The sequence below is a fragment of the Pimephales promelas genome, chromosome 18 (assembly GCF_988280905.1).
Source record: "Pimephales promelas chromosome 18, fPimPro1.hap1.1, whole genome shotgun sequence".
NCBI lineage: Eukaryota > Metazoa > Chordata > Actinopteri > Cypriniformes > Leuciscidae > Pimephales > Pimephales promelas.
In genome coordinates this window covers 7,492,720-7,513,958 of record NC_142786.1, presented here as the reverse complement: position 1 = coordinate 7,513,958, position 21,239 = coordinate 7,492,720, and the positions used below count along the sequence as shown (strand labels likewise).

General features: G+C 37.4%; 1 protein-coding gene across 1 annotated transcript in view; it reads left to right on the top strand.

Moving 5' to 3' along the window:
• The window catches only part of cacng7a (calcium voltage-gated channel auxiliary subunit gamma 7a), a 28,880-nt gene that overhangs the window by 866 nt on the left and 6,775 nt on the right, over positions 1 to 21,239 (top strand). The window contains exons 2-5 of the mRNA XM_039652964.2: positions 6,065 to 6,260; positions 11,553 to 11,639; positions 14,079 to 14,219; positions 20,608 to 20,753. Of these exons, the coding sequence (XP_039508898.1) occupies positions 6,065 to 6,260; positions 11,553 to 11,639; positions 14,079 to 14,219; positions 20,608 to 20,753 (570 nt within the window). The remainder of the gene's footprint in view (positions 1 to 6,064; positions 6,261 to 11,552; positions 11,640 to 14,078; positions 14,220 to 20,607; positions 20,754 to 21,239) is intronic.

The following is a 21,239-nucleotide window of genomic DNA, read 5'->3' as shown; positions in this document are numbered from 1 at the left end:
ATAAGGAAGTCCCCATGTAATATAGGTGTTTGTTTGTCTGTATTGTAGATAGTAAAATCTGAAATCACTTTGTGAAATGACTTTGTAGGGTCCAACTAACTGTCTCAACGAGGAAAACCGGCTTAAAGTGATAATGTTCTAATGAAAAAAATGTTTATGTGAGGATATGGAATATCATTACCTCAATATAAAAACAATAGAACTCTAAGGAAAGTCTCCTTTATGATGTTGTGAGAGAGATGGGGATAAAGTGACGTGTAGAATGGCCAAATTATTTATATATTTGATTCTGCCTTGAGTCAGGTATGATTATTTTCTGCCTCCTTGTGCCTAGAATGAAGATCAGTTTGAGCTTTATGAATGGCGCTCTGTATCTCCGGCTGAAATCATGAATGTGCACATGTGAATGCATGTGCGTGTGTTATTGAAAGCTCGCACATGCGTGCAGGCCTGCATGCGTGACTGTCCTCTGAGATATTTTGGGCCAAGGTCTTTCCTCAGACCCCTTCCTTTTTTTCTCTCTCTCTCTCATTCCTTTTGCTCTAAATACTTGAATACCATCTTTTCATAAGCACGCATTTCTGTGTTTTCTCTACTCATTTCCTCCCACACTCTTCCCACTTGCCAGTTGGCCTAACCTGCTGACAGGGGAACATATTGCCATCTCTACAGAAAACTACACTCCCCTTGGGCTCTTGCTCCCCAGTCGAGTGGACACACCATCTGTGGAAGTCCCAGTTCACCACGAGGGCTGTCTTTCTAAATGTGGTCATGTCTGGCATATTGAACGCCCTCCTACGTAAGACCTATATTGCCCAAATCCCCTGGAAGACATAAAGGACGACTGGATATTGTTCTGTTGTGCTGTAAGGCTAATAGGGGCCGATGTTTTAGATTGGTTGAGTTATGTTATAGTGTTTTTAATGGTCACAGCAGTGAGGGTTTTATTACGTTCTTTACCGGACTGCCAGATTTTCAGCCCGATGTAGATTGCAGCACTGTACAGTTATTTTACGTTCCTGTAGGATGTCACTCTTTTTAGGTGAGCACACCTAATTTTATTGAGTGCAGTTTTATATGTTGTACACAAATATAATATTTTGTACTTTGTATTTTCACAAACATGTGACAGAAATCACTAACCCCCTAGAAACCCTTCTTGGTCAAGATTACAAAGTTTTGGTCTGTGCGTCGCCTGATTTCAGCACCACTGTGACGGACAGCTCCCAATTGCCTGTTTCCTCTCCCACCCTGTATGCCTTGATTTGCCCTCTTTTATCTTTTTCTCTTTCACTGAGTGTCTTTCTACTCGCTTCGCCCCTCACTTCATTTAAATGGGTTATATTGGTACCTGCACATTTACATTTCAATAGCTGTATCACATGACCAGCTGTTTCTGCAGTATGCACATTTTGACCACTATGATTTATTCATGTATTTTTAAAATCATCTCTATGGTATGACCATATGCTACTTGTACAGTATTCACACACTCATATTTAAGTAATTTAAATATTTAAATATTTTCTCTCTCCCTTAAATTATTCAAATTTAATTGCTTTAAATCATTTAAATATTATTTTTATTTTAATAATTTTAAATTTTGGCTTAAATATTATAAATATATATATATATATATATATATATATATATATATATATTATAAACATAAAAATAATATTTAAGCCAAAATGTAATCTATAAATAGGGCTGATATCCCTCAATACATGCATACTTGAGGCACTGACTGGACTCCGTGGGATAATCAAATGAGTGTCACCCTTTGGGTTATCAAGTGGGCGCCCTCCTTCTTTGGCGTCCTGGGTTCACTCCCTAGGTGCCATCACTTCATTTGACGACCCAGACCCAGAGTCCTTTCTCTTCATCCACAGCCACTGGCTTCCCTTTTCAGCAGCCCTGGAGAGGTCTTTGACTGCCTGCCGATGGGCTTTCCCTCGCACTCCCATCTCCCTGAGTAGCCTGGATGTTGAGGTGGCTACGGACCCTCTGCAGCCTACTTCCACTGGGCGTATGTTCGCTTTCCAGCCTTGTTGTTGTGCATCGGCTGCAAGTTCGACCCAAAAACCCTCCCAGCGCACGGTGAGCTCGATGATGTAAACAAGCTTGAGTGATGTTGAGCACAGAACAAGGTCTGGTTGCTGGTTTGTAGCGGCGATCTCAACTGGGAAGCAGAGTTTCTTGCCCAAGTCAGCCAGTAGCTTCCAGTCCCGTGCTCTACCCAGCTGACCAGTGTCTGGTATTGTGGCGGTGAGGCTGGCTTGACCCTCTCCCTCTCGAACAAATGGTATTAGCTGCCCCCGGGATGACTGGAGAGGAAGGGCGTTCACACTTGCCCTTCGACTTTCTAGCACAGCTGCAAGACTCTTTAGAACCTGGTTGTGCCGCCAGGTATAACGACCTTGGGTGAGGCTGGTCTTGCATCCCACTAAGAATTGCCAGACTTGGACATAGAGGGCACGAAGGGTCTTCGGTGTACCACTGGCTTAGGTTTGCTGGGGAAGGCAGGACATCGTAGGCAGCCCTGATTGTGAAACTTGCCCTGAAAGCCTCCATCTCCCACAACTCTTTCCAGGAGATCCTCTGCCCTTGTTTTGCCTGCGCCACAGCTTGGGTGCACTTTTCTGCTTCCTCCTCCCGACGTATCTCCTGAGTATCTCTTGGTGTACTGACCCCGCTGCCTAGACCACTCCTCCCCTCTTGTACTCGGCCCACAATGTCCCTGTGTCTGAGTGCTGCCTTTGCCTGCTCAGTAGCAGCCAATGGGGTCCATCTCCTCCCGGTGGCGAGGATGGGGGCCACGTGGGCTACAAATGGATCACTCGAATCCAGCAGCATCATCTCCAGTCTGACTTTGGCGCACTTGTACTCCTCTGTCAGACTGGAAATGGGCAGTTGTAACATCCCCCTACCATAGAGTCCAATTCTACTGAGGCGCCTGGGAAGGCCAAGCCACTTCCTTATATATGAACTGACCAGTCTCTCCAGCTTCTCCACCTTTGAGAGCGGGACTTCATAAAGAGTTAGCGGCCACAGGAGATGTGGAAGTAGTCCAAACTGCATGCACCAGAGTTTGAGCTTGCCAGGAAGCATGGTTTTGTCAATGTTCTCCAGTCCGGTGGCTACCTCCGTCCTGAGCTGCTCTACCTGGTCTTTGTCTTTGAGGGAGGCGTCGTACCAACGACCTAGGCCAGGGATGCCCAACCCTGCTCCTGCCGATCGACTGTCCTGCAAAGTTTATCTCCAACTCTAATCAAACACACCCGAAGCAACCAATTAAGGTCTTCAGGATCACTTGAAAATTAAAGGCAGGTGTGTTTCATTAGAGTTGGAGATGAACTGTGCAGGACAGTCGATGTGTAAAAAAAAAAGTGTATTTATGTATAATAATTTAAATTATGTATATATACATGCAAATATTTCTTAAATATATACATGCATATGTGTATATTATATATATAGATAGATAGATAGATAGATAGATAGATAGATAGATAGATAGATAGATAGATAGATAGATAGATAGATAGATAGATAGATAGATATCATATATATATATATCAATGATTTATCGCAATTAATTGCATCCAAAATAAAAAATATATATATTATTTTTATATATATTATATTTTTATTTTATTTTATTTTTCTACTGGACAATGAATAGCATACTATACCCAAGCAACACACACATTTTTTTGGGGTGATACTTGGGCCAGTAACCCAACCATCCAGAGTTCCCTATAGCTGCTCAGAACACTTTAGACGCTGTGCAGCAATGCCCTGGCAACCACCCACAACATCCTTGAAAGAGATTTTGCATATGGAAACTCTGAACCTTCATAAAATGTACTACTATTGCAATGCACGTACACCGGGTGCTAATGCATTCTTCAGAGGAACTTCATTATTCACCATATTATCTTTCCTGCAGCCATTTTTCCTAACCTTTAACTTCTTCAAAGCTCCTCTTTTCTCCTCTGCTCTGTCAATGCTCTCTGGATTATCTTAACCCTCACACATAAACCACCATTCACTACGAATCCTTCATTCATATCAAGCACGCCCTGGGGCTCCCGACACTAACTGGAGAGGATTTCACCAATAATAACCCATTGTGTTCTTCTCCCCCTGCCAAAAACCAAGCCTAAAAAAAAATTAAAAAATTAAAAAATTCAGGGCTTCTAATCCAACGCTGTATGGTGCCATTCTGTGAATTAAGGGGAATTGTGGCTCTTCAGGAGGCATGTCAATCAAATCCTCGCTCTTGTTCCAGAGCGTGAGTGCAAACCGTGTAACAATCCAGGAGGCATTACATTGCAAAATCTTTCCAATACTATTCACATTCTCTATTTGTTGCTTATTCTTTCGGTATTTACCTTCAAGCTTTGATGTGTCGATCTATTCAGCAGATATAGCTGTGATGTTTCAGTGCCGGGTATTACCACAACCAGTTCTGTAAGACCAAACAATGAATGTAGCTAATGATCTGTTTGTGTAATCGCCTATTTGTCAGAATACAGACCTTTTTAGGGGCTAGTTGATAGCACAAGTGGGTAGTGAGGTGCAGAATCCAGTTTGTGTCCCAATCTCATTCTCCCTCTTTCTCCCTTGCACTTTCCTGCTATTCCGTCTCGTTCGTTAGAGGCAAAAGCCATACAAATAAAATAACTAATGATTTATAGTGTCTTTAAGCACTCATATAAGTCCAAAGATATGTCTCACTGCACGCTTGCCCCTAATCATTTTAGTCATACATTATTTAAAGGACACTGTTTGTCCTTCATCTGTTTGTTCTGTTGATGAGTCACACACTTGTTCAGTAGTCGATGGAGGGGAATTTTTCATCAAGCCCTTCAGGCACAGCTAATATAATCATTTTTGACTTATAGTTATTCTAGTGTCCTCTATTTGCCTTGGCAAGTGGTTGATATTAAAATAAAACCTGGTAAAACAATTCAAGAGTTTTTCCACATGACTACCGCTTTTGCACAAATTAAGGAAGAATTATTCATTGGGAAATGGTTGTTTCACCTCTTTGCAGAGACATAAGTTGTTGAACAATTTCTGAATGGTTCAAATTGAGTGGAATTATTTTAATTATATTTAATAATTGCAACTACTCAAGTGACTAAGTTGGTTTGAAACCAGCAACATTATTACATACAATTTTTTTTTCTGCTCAATTTCTCTGCTCTCTTGGCTTCGAGTACACACAGTGACGGGATAGAATTGCTTATTTATAAGGTTATGTATTATTTTCAAGTGTTTTTATTTATTTGTTTGTTTATTTATGTGATCAGACCGATCGTTTATCGTCCAGAACATATATAGTGTTCAAAAGTTCAAGGTCAGTGAAAATATTTGTAATTTTTTAAGTCTATTATGCTCACCAATGCTGCATTTATTTGATCAAAAGTTGATCAAATATTTTGTAATATTATTAAAATTTAAAATAACTATTTTCTACGTGAATATATATATATTAGAACGTAATTTATTCCTGTGATGGAAAAGCTACATTTTCATTCCAAAATCATTCCGGTGCACAAGAAATATTTGTTATCATCAATACTGAAATCAGTTATGCAGCTTCAAATAAAATTTTTTTCCTGATTTGTAATCGCAACATTTTTTTCTTTTGTCAAATCAACTTAAATGATTTATTGTGAGTTTCTGGTGATTAAATCTCCTTCATTGTATTAACTCAATTTTTCCATTTCAATGAACTTAAAATTTTAAGGCAACCAGGTTACTTCATTTTTTAAGTTAAACCAACAACATTTTTTACTGTGTATAGTTAAAAAAAATAGCATTTATCTATTGTAACATCATAAATGTTTACATTTTTGATCGATTTAATGCATTCTTGCTGAGTAAAAGTTTTATATTATTTTTTTAATGTTAGTGTATGTGTTCTTGTTTCACTAGGGCCAGTAGCCAACAACCCAGAACACAATTGCAACCACATAGCAAAGCCATTTATTTAATTGCATATTTGTATGTTTATTTATTTATTAACGTTCTTCTTCTCTCCTCTTTTTAGATGAGTTCATTTAGCACCAGGGCACTGACGCTTCTGTCGTCGGTGTTTGGGGCTTGCGGGTTGCTCCTGGTTGGTGTGGCTGTGTCGACGGACTACTGGCTGTTAATGGAAGAGGGTATTGTCCTGCAGCAGAACCAGACCAATGAGGTGAAGATGGCTCTGCATTCTGGACTCTGGAGGGTCTGTTTTGTGGCTGGTAGGTCCCATTACTGATAGAGCTGCATCCTCTTCTATATCACCTGACATGGGGTGCGTTTCCCCAAAGCATCGTTAACCAACTATGGTCGCATTTTCCGTCATTACCAACTTAGTTCAACGATTTGCTGTTTTCTGAAACCATAGTTCCAATGAACATTCACATACAGCATCGCAAACTTACAGTGGTGGAACTACAGCTTTCGACCTGTGGTTAGAAGCATATTTTCTTGTTAAATGACACATGGACTTAAATAGATCATGCTATTTTTGCACAATTAGCAACCTAACATTCAGTATTCTTTGGGCCCTATCATACACCTAGTGAAATACGGAGTATTTTTTTCAAATTTCAGCCTGACGCAGGGCGTGCTGGTCTGAAAACGAGGTGTGTTCAGGCGCATTGTTGACGCGTTGCTAGTTTGAGGCAACTGAAATAGACAACTGAAACATGGTCTAAAGATAAACAACTGAAACCTGTCTAAAGTCAATGGCGCAATATTTTATTTTGTTATTTAAAGAGCGTGTTTGTAATGTGCACCTATAGGTGCATCCACAATGCGCGTACACTCTTCTTATTAGCCACACAGGGACACAAACCAGCCAAATATTAAAAATGAAAGTATCAAAATTTAAAAGATTATTATTGTGTACATATGGTGGAATCCGGCTTGTCCCATAGATGATCTGTTGAGATGAGACTGCAATTGTTTCAGCTCAAAATACCCCACAGTTAATTTATTATAACCATTTGAAAATGTCATTTTTGGGGCCTGTTTTAAAATGAGCTGTTTTGGTGTATACAACCTTAAATGCAAATGAGCTGCACATCCCCGCCCTGCCTTTGGATGAGGGCGTAACTTGATACCTATGGCAGTCGTTAAGCAGAAGGGCTGAGAGAGTGAGAGACCCGCTGTTTTGAATGTCATTCAGTCGTACATGTTTGAATCGAAATATATAAATAGTCTCTGATCAGACCCAGATGACGAAGAGACTCCGGCAGAACAAACACAAATGAGAATGGACCAGTACCTCTTGGTATGGTTATTTGATACATTTATATACTTATAGAGTTGTAATCACGTCCCCTTTGAAATTATGGATGTGCAACACACACTCACAAACACTAACGTTGGCACAATGTTTTGAAACTACATACACATACTGTGATAAAGTTTGCTACGTACAAGCGAAATTACATTTATGTGAGGGACCTGTTGCGTCATGTTTACTTGTCATACAGGTGCTTCTGTGGCAAATGTGAGAAGGTGACTAACTTACAGAACAAGAACATATATGCAGTTTTTAATACAATATCTTTAAATATATATATATAAACGTGTGGTTACACACTATACAAACAAGGTTTAAATTAAATACACAGACATCCTACGACGACAGCCTAGACGCATTTGTTTTTGATTTGGCTGACATCGACTGAAATGACTATTTGCTCAAAAATCATAAAATACACTTACTGTTACTGGAGGTGTCGTTGGATCGCAAACAGTAGACGACGATCCACGCTTGAGGATTAACTTGAAGCAAGACCTGCTTTCAATTGACCCTCGTTCACAAAACAGTCAGTCAGAAAATGATTCGCTCAAACATAAACTTATTTACGAAGGCAAGGCGCCACTTAAACTTCCAAAATACAATACATCCACTGTGTTTTCAGTGGCTCTGATGTCGGAAATAAGTGAAAACTACTATGTCATTATTACATCCCATCCCACAACAGAACACTTATGATGCTAGGAGACATTACCGGCTGTCGTTGAAACAATGGAGCATGGTGTACAGATCACTGAGGGCGGGGTCTATGCCACAACCACACTGTCAATCAAACCCCTTGCTCAATTCTACGTCACAAAGCGCTGAATCTTCGCTGAGACAATGCATATGATTTATTGACATTAAAAAAAACACTAGGTGGATTTTTTATCATTCTAGGGTGGTTTTGCTCACACACTGCCAACGCACATTTAAGTTCAAACACCATGTAAAAGTGAATTTTCCATAATAGGTGCCCTTTAAGAGAATAGGGACAACCCTTTTAGACCATGCGCCGGACACACCGACCATTTTTCCCATCATTAAACTAGCAGAAGTGGATTCAGACTCGCCCTAAGTGCACTTGCGCCGTGCGCTTCAGACCATGCGCTTAGATTGTTAAAATAGGGCCCTATGTCTTTCATTCTAGTTATATATATATATATATATATATATATAAACCATTGTGAGTTGGTTATTTCTCCAGTGATGCATCGTACTAGATAATCAATGAGTTACATAGTTGTATGGGAAACACACCCCAGTTTGTTTGATTAAAACCCAAATGGCAAATGATTGTGGCATCATGTTGTGTGAAGCAAGCATCACTTGATGTTGACTCTTGCATCTGGTGTTGCTCACAGATTCAAAGGTGAATCCCTTTGCAACTGTGTATCATCAAATGGCAGTGTCATCTGAATGGTTAAGAAGCAGATTATTTGTGGGGCGTCATGCTGTGTTATGCAGCTGGTCTTCAGTGTCCCTGCACTGGTGTGGCATCCTATTGCATCACCCTCCCAAATCGTGTCACACATTGAAACAGGAACTAGTGAGGCTGTGTGGGCAAAGCACTGCAAGATGCCAAATCAGTAACTACAGTACATAAAATTCCTAAGCTAATAAAAGATGCAATGAAACACACCTTTTTTAGTTTGACTGAAAGTGCACCTATTATTCTATTTTTAAGGTTCCACATTTTTTTTAGGTCTCTTACAATAGCATTTAAGGTCAAAAAACACTCACAGCGTCTGAAACGGTTTGATCAAGGATCTGGTCTCTCTAAACCCCTCCTTTTCGAGAGCTACTCTGCTCTGATTGGTCAGATGGCCCAGTCTGTTGTGATTGGTCTACCGCTTACAGCACATATCAGAAACGAAACTCCTATTATCATCTGAATTTGAGCTTCCTCAGCACTTTTATACACAGTTATGTACAGTAAAGATGGCGTCAGTTTTAACGTATCAATTCGATCCAAATCCTAAATCCTAAGTCCTCATCCTTGGAAGTACATGCAAAGTGGATTTGCTTTTGCAGTCTCGACATGTCGACAACACAAACCAAATTTCTCCAGGCATCAGCTACAACTACAGTGTTTAAAGGAGTAGTTCACTTTAAAAAAAAAAAAAAAAACTTTTGCTGATAATTTACTCACCCCCATGTCATTCTTTCTTCACTCGAAAAGAAATTAAGGTTTTTGATGAAAACATTCCAGGATTTTTCTCCATATAGTGGACTTCAATGGGAACCAAATGGTTCAAGGTCCAAAAGACACTTTCAGTGCAAACTGTTCAAATGGCTTTAAATGATTCCAGATGATGAATAAGGGTCTTATCAAGTGAAATGATTGCTCATTAAAAAAAAAAAAAAAGTTTAAGTTTTATAAGCTCAAACGGTCGCCTTGCTCTGTTCTGTGATGCATGTTCGTGACTCTCCTTTTCGAACTCGTTTATCAAAATGAACGAATCTTTTTTTTTTGTCATTTGGTTCATTCAACGAACAGAATTAACGAGTTCACTCGGGAAAAGATTCGTTCATTTTGATGAACAAGTTCGAATAGGAGAGTCATGAACACGCATCACACCCTAACCCTAACAGAGCAAGGCGACCATTAAAGCTTATGAAACTTAAACTTTGTTTTTGTTTTTTTTTTTTAAATGAGCGATCGTTTCACTTGATAAGACCCTTATGCATCATCTGAAATCGTTTAAAGCCCTATGAACAGTTTGCAGTTTACACTGAAACTGTCTTTTGGACCTTGAACCGTTTGGTTCCCATTGAAGTGCATTATATGGAGAAAAATGCTGGAATGTTTTCATCAAAAACCTTAATTTCTTTTTGACTGAAGAAAGAATGACATGGATATCTTGGATGACATGGGGGTGAGTAAATTATCAGCAAAAGTTTTTTTTAAAGTGAACTTCTCCTTTAACGGTCAAAATGTTGTTCATGGGCAGCCAATGAAGACCTGGCATTATGCAAATTTGTTGCAAACCTACTTAGGTTCATACAGGAAGTAAGACTGGAATTACTGACAACTCGTTTCAGAGAGTTCAGAAATGTTTTTTTCAAAAAACAGCTATGTTACACACTACATGAAAGGTAATACCGGAATAGGCATAATAGGGGCACTTTGAGGAAAATGCAATCGTTTGTGTTGCAATTCGTATATGTTGCTTTGCATGGCATGCTGGTTTGTTTTCATGACATTGACAGGAAGTGCTGAGGTGGACTGAAATGATGCCACACCAGCTGGTGGCAAATGGCTGACTAAGAGAAGTGTGAGGATGATGTCACCTTGTTTCTAGCTTAACCAGGTCTGGTATTTAGTTTGCCTGTATGCCTGTATGTGGGTGTTTGACAAATCACTACAGGAAGGCGTTTTGCCCATTAGGTGTGTTGTGTGAATAATTTGCACTCTTTTCATGCGCTCTAGAGAGCATATGATTTATGTGTTTAAAAATGATCTTTTATATGTGTGTGTGCCGAGAGGGAGGTCTAATGTGTCCTTCTTTCATGCACATTATGCAGAAGTGTCATGTCCATTTAGAGCCTCTTCAGATTTTTGTGTTGTTGATTTAAAATAATTAAAATGATTGTAGGTTAAAAATGTTTTCAAAATTGGGACCACAATGGGGTGCTAGATCTGCGAAAAATTTGAGAGAGAAAAAGAGAAAGGATTATTTCAATGAAAAAAATCTCACAAAAAAATATTGCATTTCCCCCAAAATGTTCGCATTCACTCGATAAAGCACAGATCTAGTTTTCCTTCCTCCTCATATTATTTCGTCACAAGTATTTTACACAAGCAATGTACTGTAATTTTTGCCCAATCAATTTTTTTTTTTAAAACTATCACCACGTCCATTTAAGGGCTCTGTAAAGATATGTTGTAAACCTATTTTCCAGGTAATATTTAACAACATCATTTATGCCAGGTATTTAAATTAGTTGTCTTCAAAATGCAAAATGCATACATGAAATTATTTAGCAACCTTTAAAAAACTGTATGACGCTTCTGACTATAAGTGCAGTGTATACGTGTAATACATGTCAGTTTTTTTCCGCCTCTGAACCAAAATCATTGGTGTGTTTCTTTCTGTTTGTCCCTGTCTCCCCTACTGTCATTGTCAATCTCTGTCCCGCTCTGCCTGTACACCCTCTCTCTGTCTCTCTTTGTGTCCCTGTCTCTCTTTGTTCCCCTGTCTCTCTCTCTTTCTCTCTGTCTCTTTTTCTATCTCAGGGCCAGAGAAGGGGAGATGTGTGGCATCTGAATACTTCACCGAGCCAGAAATAGAGATCACTACTGAGAACACAGCCAATATACTGAGTAAGAAAAATTAATACACTTATTGTGCATGAATACACTTGGAAAAACAACGGTTTGAGTGCAAGATGTTAAATTCAGTAGTTCCTTTAAAGTGCTGTAAAAGAGTGAATTGTATTCTGTAATTGTAAATACAAAAAATCAATGGCATGACCTTTTTGTTTTGCAAAATCTAGATTTTACACTGTAAAAAATGATCATGATTTTAACGGTAAAAGACATGATGCTAAAATGCTACAGTACAGACAAAATGCTACAGTGCAAAACTGTTAATTCGTTAACAGAAAGTTTCCTTCCTATATACGGTAATGTAATTTTATTGTAAAATACCGTTACATTTACAGTTTTTGAAAGTGAAAAAGAACAACTCATTCTATAATTTACAGCGAAAAACCATAAATTGACATAAATTTCCTGCGTGACACTTCACATTTGATTTATTTTTGTTGAAATAACTGTTTCTTCTTAGTTTTCTTAGTTTTTTTCTAATCAGTTACGTACATTAGGGTTTTATGTTGCATTTAATGTTGTTAAATGATTGTTCACTGTAAAAATTAATCCTGTAAAACAAACAAAAAAAACAACAACAAAAAAAAAAAACGGTAAACTACTGGCAGCTATGGTTGCCGGCATCATACCTTAACAATACGGTGTGTTACTGTTTTCGTGTTACAGCATATAGCTGTTAAATTAAAGTTTTATACTGTAGCTGACCATACGGTATTTAGCTGTTAATTTATAAAACAGTAACACACCGTATTTTTATGGTATGATGCTGGCAACCACAGTTGCCAGTAGTTTACCGTTTTTTTTGTTTTTTTTTACAGGATTATTTTTTACAGTGTATTGTATTTTTAAAATTTCATGCGTGTTACCATGATGGTGTTTAATGTTTGTGCAAATAAGTCTGTGCAGCTTCTATATAATAGACTAGTATTAATTTTCTTATGGAAGACTGTTTGAGATGAGCTTTGATCATGTGACTCTCATCACTACTGTGATGACTGTTGGTTGTCAGTGTATTACAATGGTACATATATTTATTTTTAAATAGGTTGGTAAATTAAATTAGATCAGATAATGAATTGGGTTTATTACTGTAAATTTTAAGATAAATCTGTTAAATCAGTAACGTTGATACCGTATTTTTGACGGTAAAGTTCTGGTAACCACAGCATGCGTTTTTTTTCCCCCGTAAAAATGTAGGTTAAAATATATAGAGAGCATATATTTTATTATATTATATTATATTATATTATATTATATTATATTATATTATATTATATTATATTATATTATATTATATTATATTATATTATATTATTGTCACATTGCACCGGTCAAATACCATGACGAAGGAGATATACTTATGTAGGTTTTCTTCAAAATACTCGGGACAGGAATACGCAGGAGAAAACACAAACTAGACTTCCACATACACGTTAACGAGAACCGACAACTATGAACTGAAACCGAAGGATATGAAAACAGAGGAAACAAACAAAGGGAACTAGATTAACAGAATCTAATCAATGATTAACGACCAACGAACTAGAGAGTGTTTTGAACACAGGCAAACGAGAACAAAGGATATACACGTTACAATTATTATATTATATTGTGCTATAAATTAAAAGCATTATAATCACGTTTTAGTTTAGTTTATTAGTTATTTAGTTTTTTTTTAAATCACAGTTAGTACAATTTTAAGTTTTTCAATATAATATGAGGCCATAAAATGCATACACATTTTACAAATACACACACAAGCACAAATATACAATATATATAATATATATATATATATATATATATATATATATATACACACACACTAATAACACTAATATTAAAAGTCCCCCAGGTCTGTTAAAAACAGTGTACTGTAAATAAGAATGAATGGTATTATACTTTAAATGGGCACTGTATGTAAGCAATAAGGTTCGAGAGCCTGTGCTGTGTCGTGAATAAGTAACGGCTAAAGGCGTTGTTACCCCCTGCAACCCCTTCAGCCGTTACTTATTCACGATACAGAACTTGCCTCGAGTACCTTATTGCTTTTATAAAACGGTTGCCACACAATATTAAAATAAAAAACAATGTATTAGTGCAACTTTCTTGAAGTAAAATCACTAAAAGCCTTCCTTCCGCTAGAAAAAAATAGTCCCTGACTGTGAACAGCAACAACGTTCCAAGGTGTAAAATGCATGAAAGCTCAAATAAAAACAACATAGATCTGCAGTGTTGCGCAGCGATCAATAGAACTGTTGGGTGAAGCGGTCATAGCCGTGTTTTATTGTGAATAAAACACAGCTCTTGACCAATCATAATCAAGGATTCGAACTAACCGTTTTATATATATATACTGTATAAATACTGTATATACTTTGAGGGACTAACATTTGATAATTTCAATAATTTGTTGTTTCCTTTCCTCTTCAGAAATGGTGAGGACGGCCACCCCCTTCCCGATGGTCTCACTCCTCTTCGTCTTCACGGCCTTTGTCATAAGCAACATCGGCCACATCCGCCCTCAGCGCACCATCCTGGCCTTCGTCTCTGGAATCTTCTTCATCTTATCAGGTAAGTTGTGTGTACTCTGCTCAAAACCCTTCTTGATTCTCATCATCATGTTTCTGATGATGTTCACACTTTTGCAGCCTATAGTTGTGTACCCTCTTAAATATTACATTCTGTTTACTGATATTCAGTTTCAGTGGTAAGCCTGGTAATCCTCCACAACTCTGTCCGAAATCAGGCTACGAATCCCACTGAGAGCTTTGCATATTTAATAAATGGTGTTCCCGATATCCATCTATGGTAATGTGCGATACACAATATCCATTAAATGTTCCTTTTTCTCACAAACAGTAATTAATAAGAGAGGTCTCTCTGATCCAGTCGACAGAGCTCTGCCTAACAGCTGTCATTTGCTCTCGGCTAATATAAACAAATTATTAAGAATGTCAAAGTGCGTTTAGATTTAACTAATTTGCATGCAAATTACGTCCTAAAACAGATCTGGTGTGCATTAATGTTCTGAAAGAAATCTTTATTGGAGCATTACTCTAAATACAACATCACCAATATATAAAGAATGATACTGCAGGGCTGTATTGATACCAGAAGAATAATTGCCAATTTTCTCAAGTTGTACCAGGACATCCAGATTGTTGTGAGGAATTGTGACTTTCACAATACTCCGTGTGGCTTGAAGACAGCTATATGGCAGATCTATATCAGTTGATTGTATCAGTTGCCTGCTGACAGTTGTACAAATCAGCCTGCAGGAACAGATTTCCCTTAATGGTTTAGAAAGCTTGTGTTTGAACAGTGCTAGTATACTGGAACAGGACAGGTTTTCGAATAGCTCTATGGAATACTTGATTCTAATTTTGGAATATTGCATTTAGTCATATATTTTTGGATTATGTAATAGTGTAATATCTGTGTAATGAGGATAAATGTTCATCGACAAGCTTTTTTTCCCATGAATAAGACGAGACGATGACGAGGCAACAATAAGCTCAATAAATGATAACTGCGATTATATCAACTTGCAATATCGACTAAAGACTAAAATGTAGTTAAAAAATAAAAACTTTACAAAAATTATTTTGGTTGAAAGAAAACCCCCGAAATATTACTGATGCTGTACAAGCCTCTACTGCAAGCGTTCATGTTTGCGGTTGCCAGGTGTCAAGAGTGTAAATCCACCAATCAGAGCTGTTCTGTTAAAAGGATACATTTTCTGCCCATTTTTTTTTTTTTTTTTTTTTACTTAAAGGGATAGTTCACCCTAAAATTCTGTCATTAATCACTCACCCTCATGTCGTTCCAAATCCGTAAGATCTTCGGAACGAAAATGAAGATCTTTTTTTTATGAAATCTCTGAGAGCTTTCTGTCCCTCCGTTGACATACACAATTACCACTTTGAGGCTTATTTTTTAATTTATTTTTTCATATAATCACTTTATATGATGAATAGATTTTTTAATTTTTTTTAATTCACATTTAAACATTTGGTTAACACTTCATTTGAAGGGGTGTGCATAAGACTGACATGACACCTTCATAATCATGACATGACATACGTCATAAATATGAAGGGGGGTTTATGTAGGCTACAGTATGTTTACGACAACTGACATTTAAGTGTCATTCGCTCAATTATGACATTTTTAATGCAAATATGACTTTGTTTGAGATGTCTTTGTTATGACAACTTGACATTACCAAGACAAAATTAATTGTCATAAATATGTCATAAACATGACATGGCAGATTAATTATCAAACTTAAGAAAGCACTTGGCTTAATGGGTTAACATTACATTAAAGTGTCATGTGGTTGGTTTTGACCTTGGCTGTCATGAGGGCATTATAAATGTGTTATAACTATAAGAAACATCTTTCTTGACCTCAACTACAGTGGTACAAATTGAATTTGTCATGAAAATGTTATAATGCCCTCATGACAGCCAATTTTAAGAAATATAAAATATGTCAAAACAAGTCATGATTATGAAGGTGTCATGTCAGTCTTATGCACACCCCTTCAAGTAAAGTGTTACCAACATTTGTCAGCGAACAAATAAGAGAATGTCAACTGAACCTGCTTCACGCACAAGAACAAACCTCATTGGTTCTTGAGGAAGCTCAGACGTGCTACGTAACACGTGAGAATGAACCTCATTTGTTTCATGGACGTTCATTTCATTGATTAAAACTAGACTAAAATGCCCAGACAATATTTCACAGACAATGCTTAGATTAAGCCAGGATTAGATCTTAGTTTAATTGAAGTATATTTTCATAAATGTTCCTTAGAACGTTTTAACCGATGTGCATCTTGAGACAAAACAATGGCACTGGCATATTTTAAGATATGCCAAAGCAAGTTGCTTTCAGTTAAAACAGCTCATGTATTCATTTTAGTCTGGGACCACACTGTAGACTTAAACTTTGTTTGTAAAACTGGGTATTAGTTGACTAAAACTTGACCTAAAAACATGGATGAATATGATAGAATAAATATGATAGAATTTAAGAAGTGTATTTGACACAACAATAGCAATTACTGTGTAATTGATCATGTCCCAGGCTATCGATTTTCCTCTTAGCTCTGCTTGTTTCATGTCTCTTATATCACTCAATGGTCTAAAATAATAAAATAGTTTCAACTAACTTAAATTAACTTCATACAGAAGCAGTGGTTCTCAACTTTTTTTTTTTTTTCAAAAGTTTCAAAACAAAAACTAATTCAGTGTGAATCCCAAAACTAACTAAGACAAAAAAAAAGACATTTGTCAGTTTTTTTTTTTTTTTTTTTTTTTTTCAGTTTTTTTTTTAAATAAGTTATTTAAATGAATAGAATATCATATTTGTGTATTCATTTAATTTGTTTTCAATAATTGTTAGTAATAATCAGGCATCTCCCTTGGAAGTTTGCTAAGGTTGGACCACTGGTTGGTCTCAAAAACATCCTGATCACAATGTCAAGAACGACTGACTCAATTTAATCTTATTACACAACTTGATTCTGATTGGTTAGTCACCGCATTCTGAATTTTTATATTGTATAACAACAGTTACATTACTGTTCAAAAGTTTTGGGGTGAGTACTTTTTTGCTGTTCTTTTGACTTTTCTATTTTACAAAGAGTCCTCAAAAAATGTATTGCAGTTTCCACAAAAATATTAAGCAGCACAGCTGTTTTCAACATTGATATGGTAATAAATCTTCTTAAGCATCAACTCAATGATTTCTGGAGGATAATGTGACACTGAATACTGGATTAATGATTCTGAAAATTCAGCTTTGCCATCACAAATATAAATTACATTTTTAAATACATTCAAATAGAAAACAGTTATTTGAAATTGTAATAATATTTCACAATTTTACTGTTTTTACTGTATTTTTGTTAACATGAATGAAACCTTGATAAGCAAAAGATGCGTTTTTCCCCAAAAACAGTAAAAAATCTTATGAACCCCAAATGTTGAATGACAGTATACATTGTTTAATTGACCATTGACCCAGGTAACTGATTTCCTACATAACTTTGCTAATTAAATTTTTCCCATCACTCCATCATCTCTTTCTTTTCACATAATAGTAATTTCAGCTCATAACCTTGTGTTTCTGTATTCACAATACAGCTTAGTCTATCACTTATTGCTTAATTGCAGCACTCGATTTGCACATCTACGCGATACCCTTTACACTCCAATCAAAACAATCAACATTTGCTAATGAGGATACAGTAAATCATTGAGTGGCTGTTAAAATCTAATTTGCCTCACCGCCTTCATTAGATGTCAGGAAATGAACAAAGAGGCAAAAGCAAGGAGTCAGCAGCAGTGGGAGAATCAGCTCTCCCCCCCAATCGTTTGTAACATGTCCCATGTGTTGCAACCGATGTGGCTCTAATGCATGCACTGCTGCAGTTTAATAACACGGATTTTGTAATGCTGGAGAAAGTGCGACTGCAGATTCCCGTGGAAGCACTGCATCAGGTGCTAATGTTACATTTAGCTCAGCATTTTGTACTACAGAATTATTAATAAAGGACAAGACAACACAACAGCGCTGTTGCAAAGTGCTGAACGCAGATATGCACAACGCTGCAAAAAACAAAACACAGACTGTGATGTTCTTTACCATTGTATAGAAGCAGGTACTACATCCAGTATGAATAGTCTTTACTCATCTTGCTTGGTTGTCCTGAAATATATGCCCTGATGTGACACAGCATCTTAATATCAAATCTCTTGCATTTCTAATGTGAAAAGGAAATATGTATGCACATTCCTTGTCGATATTAGCAGCATAGACAGCTGGCAGTGACAGACTGCGATAATGTGTTTGATTGTGCCAGAGGCTTTTCCTCACCGCTGTCTCTCTCTCTCTCTCTCTCTTTCTCTTGCACTCCACAAATACCGCAGCAGAGATTTCTCCATCATAACACAGCAAAATTTGAGCACACTATAAATGTTAATGTCTCCTTTTATGACAGGTTGCGTGTTGGTGGGCTGCTTTATCGGTCGCTCTCCGCATATAGCTTTCGGGAAGAAAACAGTGTTGACTCTATATAGTACCGTAATAGGAAAACACTGCAGTAATAACAACACTTTTACTTGTGTGTTTACAGGGCATATTTGCTTCTTTCATTTGCCGTTTTCATTAAAAGCTTTTATTCTCCTTTGGGTGTATAAACTAGTTTTTCCCTTAACTAATGTGAAGGTGTAGCATAGTTATTTTCCAAAACCCTTTCAGACAAACACAAACCGCTTCACACCATATACACAACATGGCAACATTGCATTGCTAAGTAACAACATATGTATTGCTAATACCCTAATTCTCACCCAAAGACTTTAGTCCCAGTAAGTAACCACCTAGCAACCACATAGTTATCACCCTATCAACCAAATAGCAGTACACACACACATAAATTTTGCATCTGTGAGCACCACTGATATTTTCTTTACAATATGTTTCCTGCCAAAAAAGAAAGAAAAAAGGTGGTTTGCTGGTCTTTGAGGGCTTGGCGAGGCTCAGAGACCAATGTAAACTAGCTAAGACCCGGTCAAACCATCTAAGACCAGTAAACCATAGACTGGTCTGGCTGGTCTATTGGCTGGTCTTAGAGGGGTTTTGGACACTTTTCATCTGGTCAGGCTTGGAGCCCAGCTAAACACAAGCTTTTCCAGGTTTTCCAGACCTAAACCTACCATAATACCATTATTGACGCTAAAGGGTGCCATGTGCGTTGGATTTAGACGAAATTTCAACAGTGTCACTGTATGACGCCCTAGGATGAGAACGCGTTGGTAAAAAATGCATAATGCTTATATATAGTAATGACAGCTTACAGTAGTAAGGTGAATAAATTGTATACTGTATCCACTGCAGCAGTGTTGTACTGAATATTGAATAGTCGGATGTCTGTATATTCACCACTTGCATAGTGTGAACATAAAGTGACCCAACTGCAAAAGCCAAAAAAGTTCCAATACGTAATAAAACTCTACATGAAAAGCATTTTACAGTAAAGTACACTCAGAAGAGTTGTGCAACTACAAAATCAAGGTTAGTTAGAGAGATCTGATTCTGCTTCAGCATCATGTCTTCATGTTGGTCCGGCTGAAGGAGTTTCTATACATCTCGGACAACGTCATCTCTGCAGACAAAGGGAAAAACGCTAAAGCGGAGTCAGCCTTGATAGTTTTCTCCTTACCTTGCTCTTCCTCATCCTCTTCCTGCTTGTTCACCTCCTCTTACTCAAACTCTTCCTTCTCTCCCTCTTATATTGTTTCCATCCATGGTTGGTTTCAACATTCAGTGCAACATTTTGAGTACATTTTGGGACTCTGAACTGACTTGTATTATGTACAGTTGGTTTGGTCACGTCATTAGAAATAAGTGTGAACAATGTTGAGTCGTTGTGTGTAAACAATGACAACTGTGTTGCAGTTTAACTTGTTTAACTTTCGCCTGTCTGCGTTTAGCATTTGGAAACATAAGGGCATCAAAGTGCTAATTGTGTTTTAGTGAGTGAGAATGTGATTAGAGTTTTGAAAAAAGTGCATGAGAGTGTTTTAACCACCTGAACTTATTTAATGTTTTGCAAAAAGAGTGATTTATTCAACAAATTGGTTTAAATTATTGAGAATTTGGTTCAGAGAATGGGGTTTAGTGTTTTAGCAATTCAGAAAAACTAGCTAAGACTAGTTTAAACCATCTAAGACCAGCAAACCAGAGATGGGTCAGACTAGTCTTTTGACTACAGTCCAGCTAAACACAAGCTTAGCCAGGCTGGGGAGCCATCTTAAACAAGCTTTTTCAGGAGGGTTGTTTCCAATATTTCTACTTTACTTTTACTCTTTTATGCATGATTTACCTTTTGTAAATCTGTGTAAATTGCCTTTATGCTGCCTTTATCCTCTTTCATTGTCTTTCTCAGGTTTGAGCTTAGTGGTCGGTTTGGTGCTGTATATCTCCAGTATCAACGATGAAGTGATGAACAGGCCTCGAGAGCCAGAGCAGTTCTTTCACTACCACTACGGCTGGTCGTTTGCCTTTGCTGCCAGCTCCTTCCTGCTCAAAGAGGTCAGTCACAGAGACCAGCTACTGTTAACACTTGAGCTGACTGCGTGTGTACTCTTATCACAGAGCTCAGTTCATTAATATGCAGCTGTGTTAACAGCTTTCTCTCCTAAACCAACAGCTCTGCCCTCATCAGTATGCATTCATTTTAGCCTAGCTTTTGCGAGGGGTGAAGGCTACACATTTTCGTTATGCTGCATATATGCTAATTCAGTAAGTTCAGTGCAGCAATTTGTAAATGTCAGCATCTAGTGTCTGCAGTAACCTCAACTTATATTCATATGATGTATATGCATAGACAGTGGGGTTCAAAAGTATGGGATCACAAAAAAAAAAAACACTAATTCAAAAAAAGTCTAAATATAAATGGAATCGGTACATAAATGCATAATATTATAGATGAATGAGAAACAATGAGTGCTCTTTGCCATTCCGGCTATTTAACTACAGAAAACGGGCAAATACCGGTCTATCTGGGTTCCCGAAACC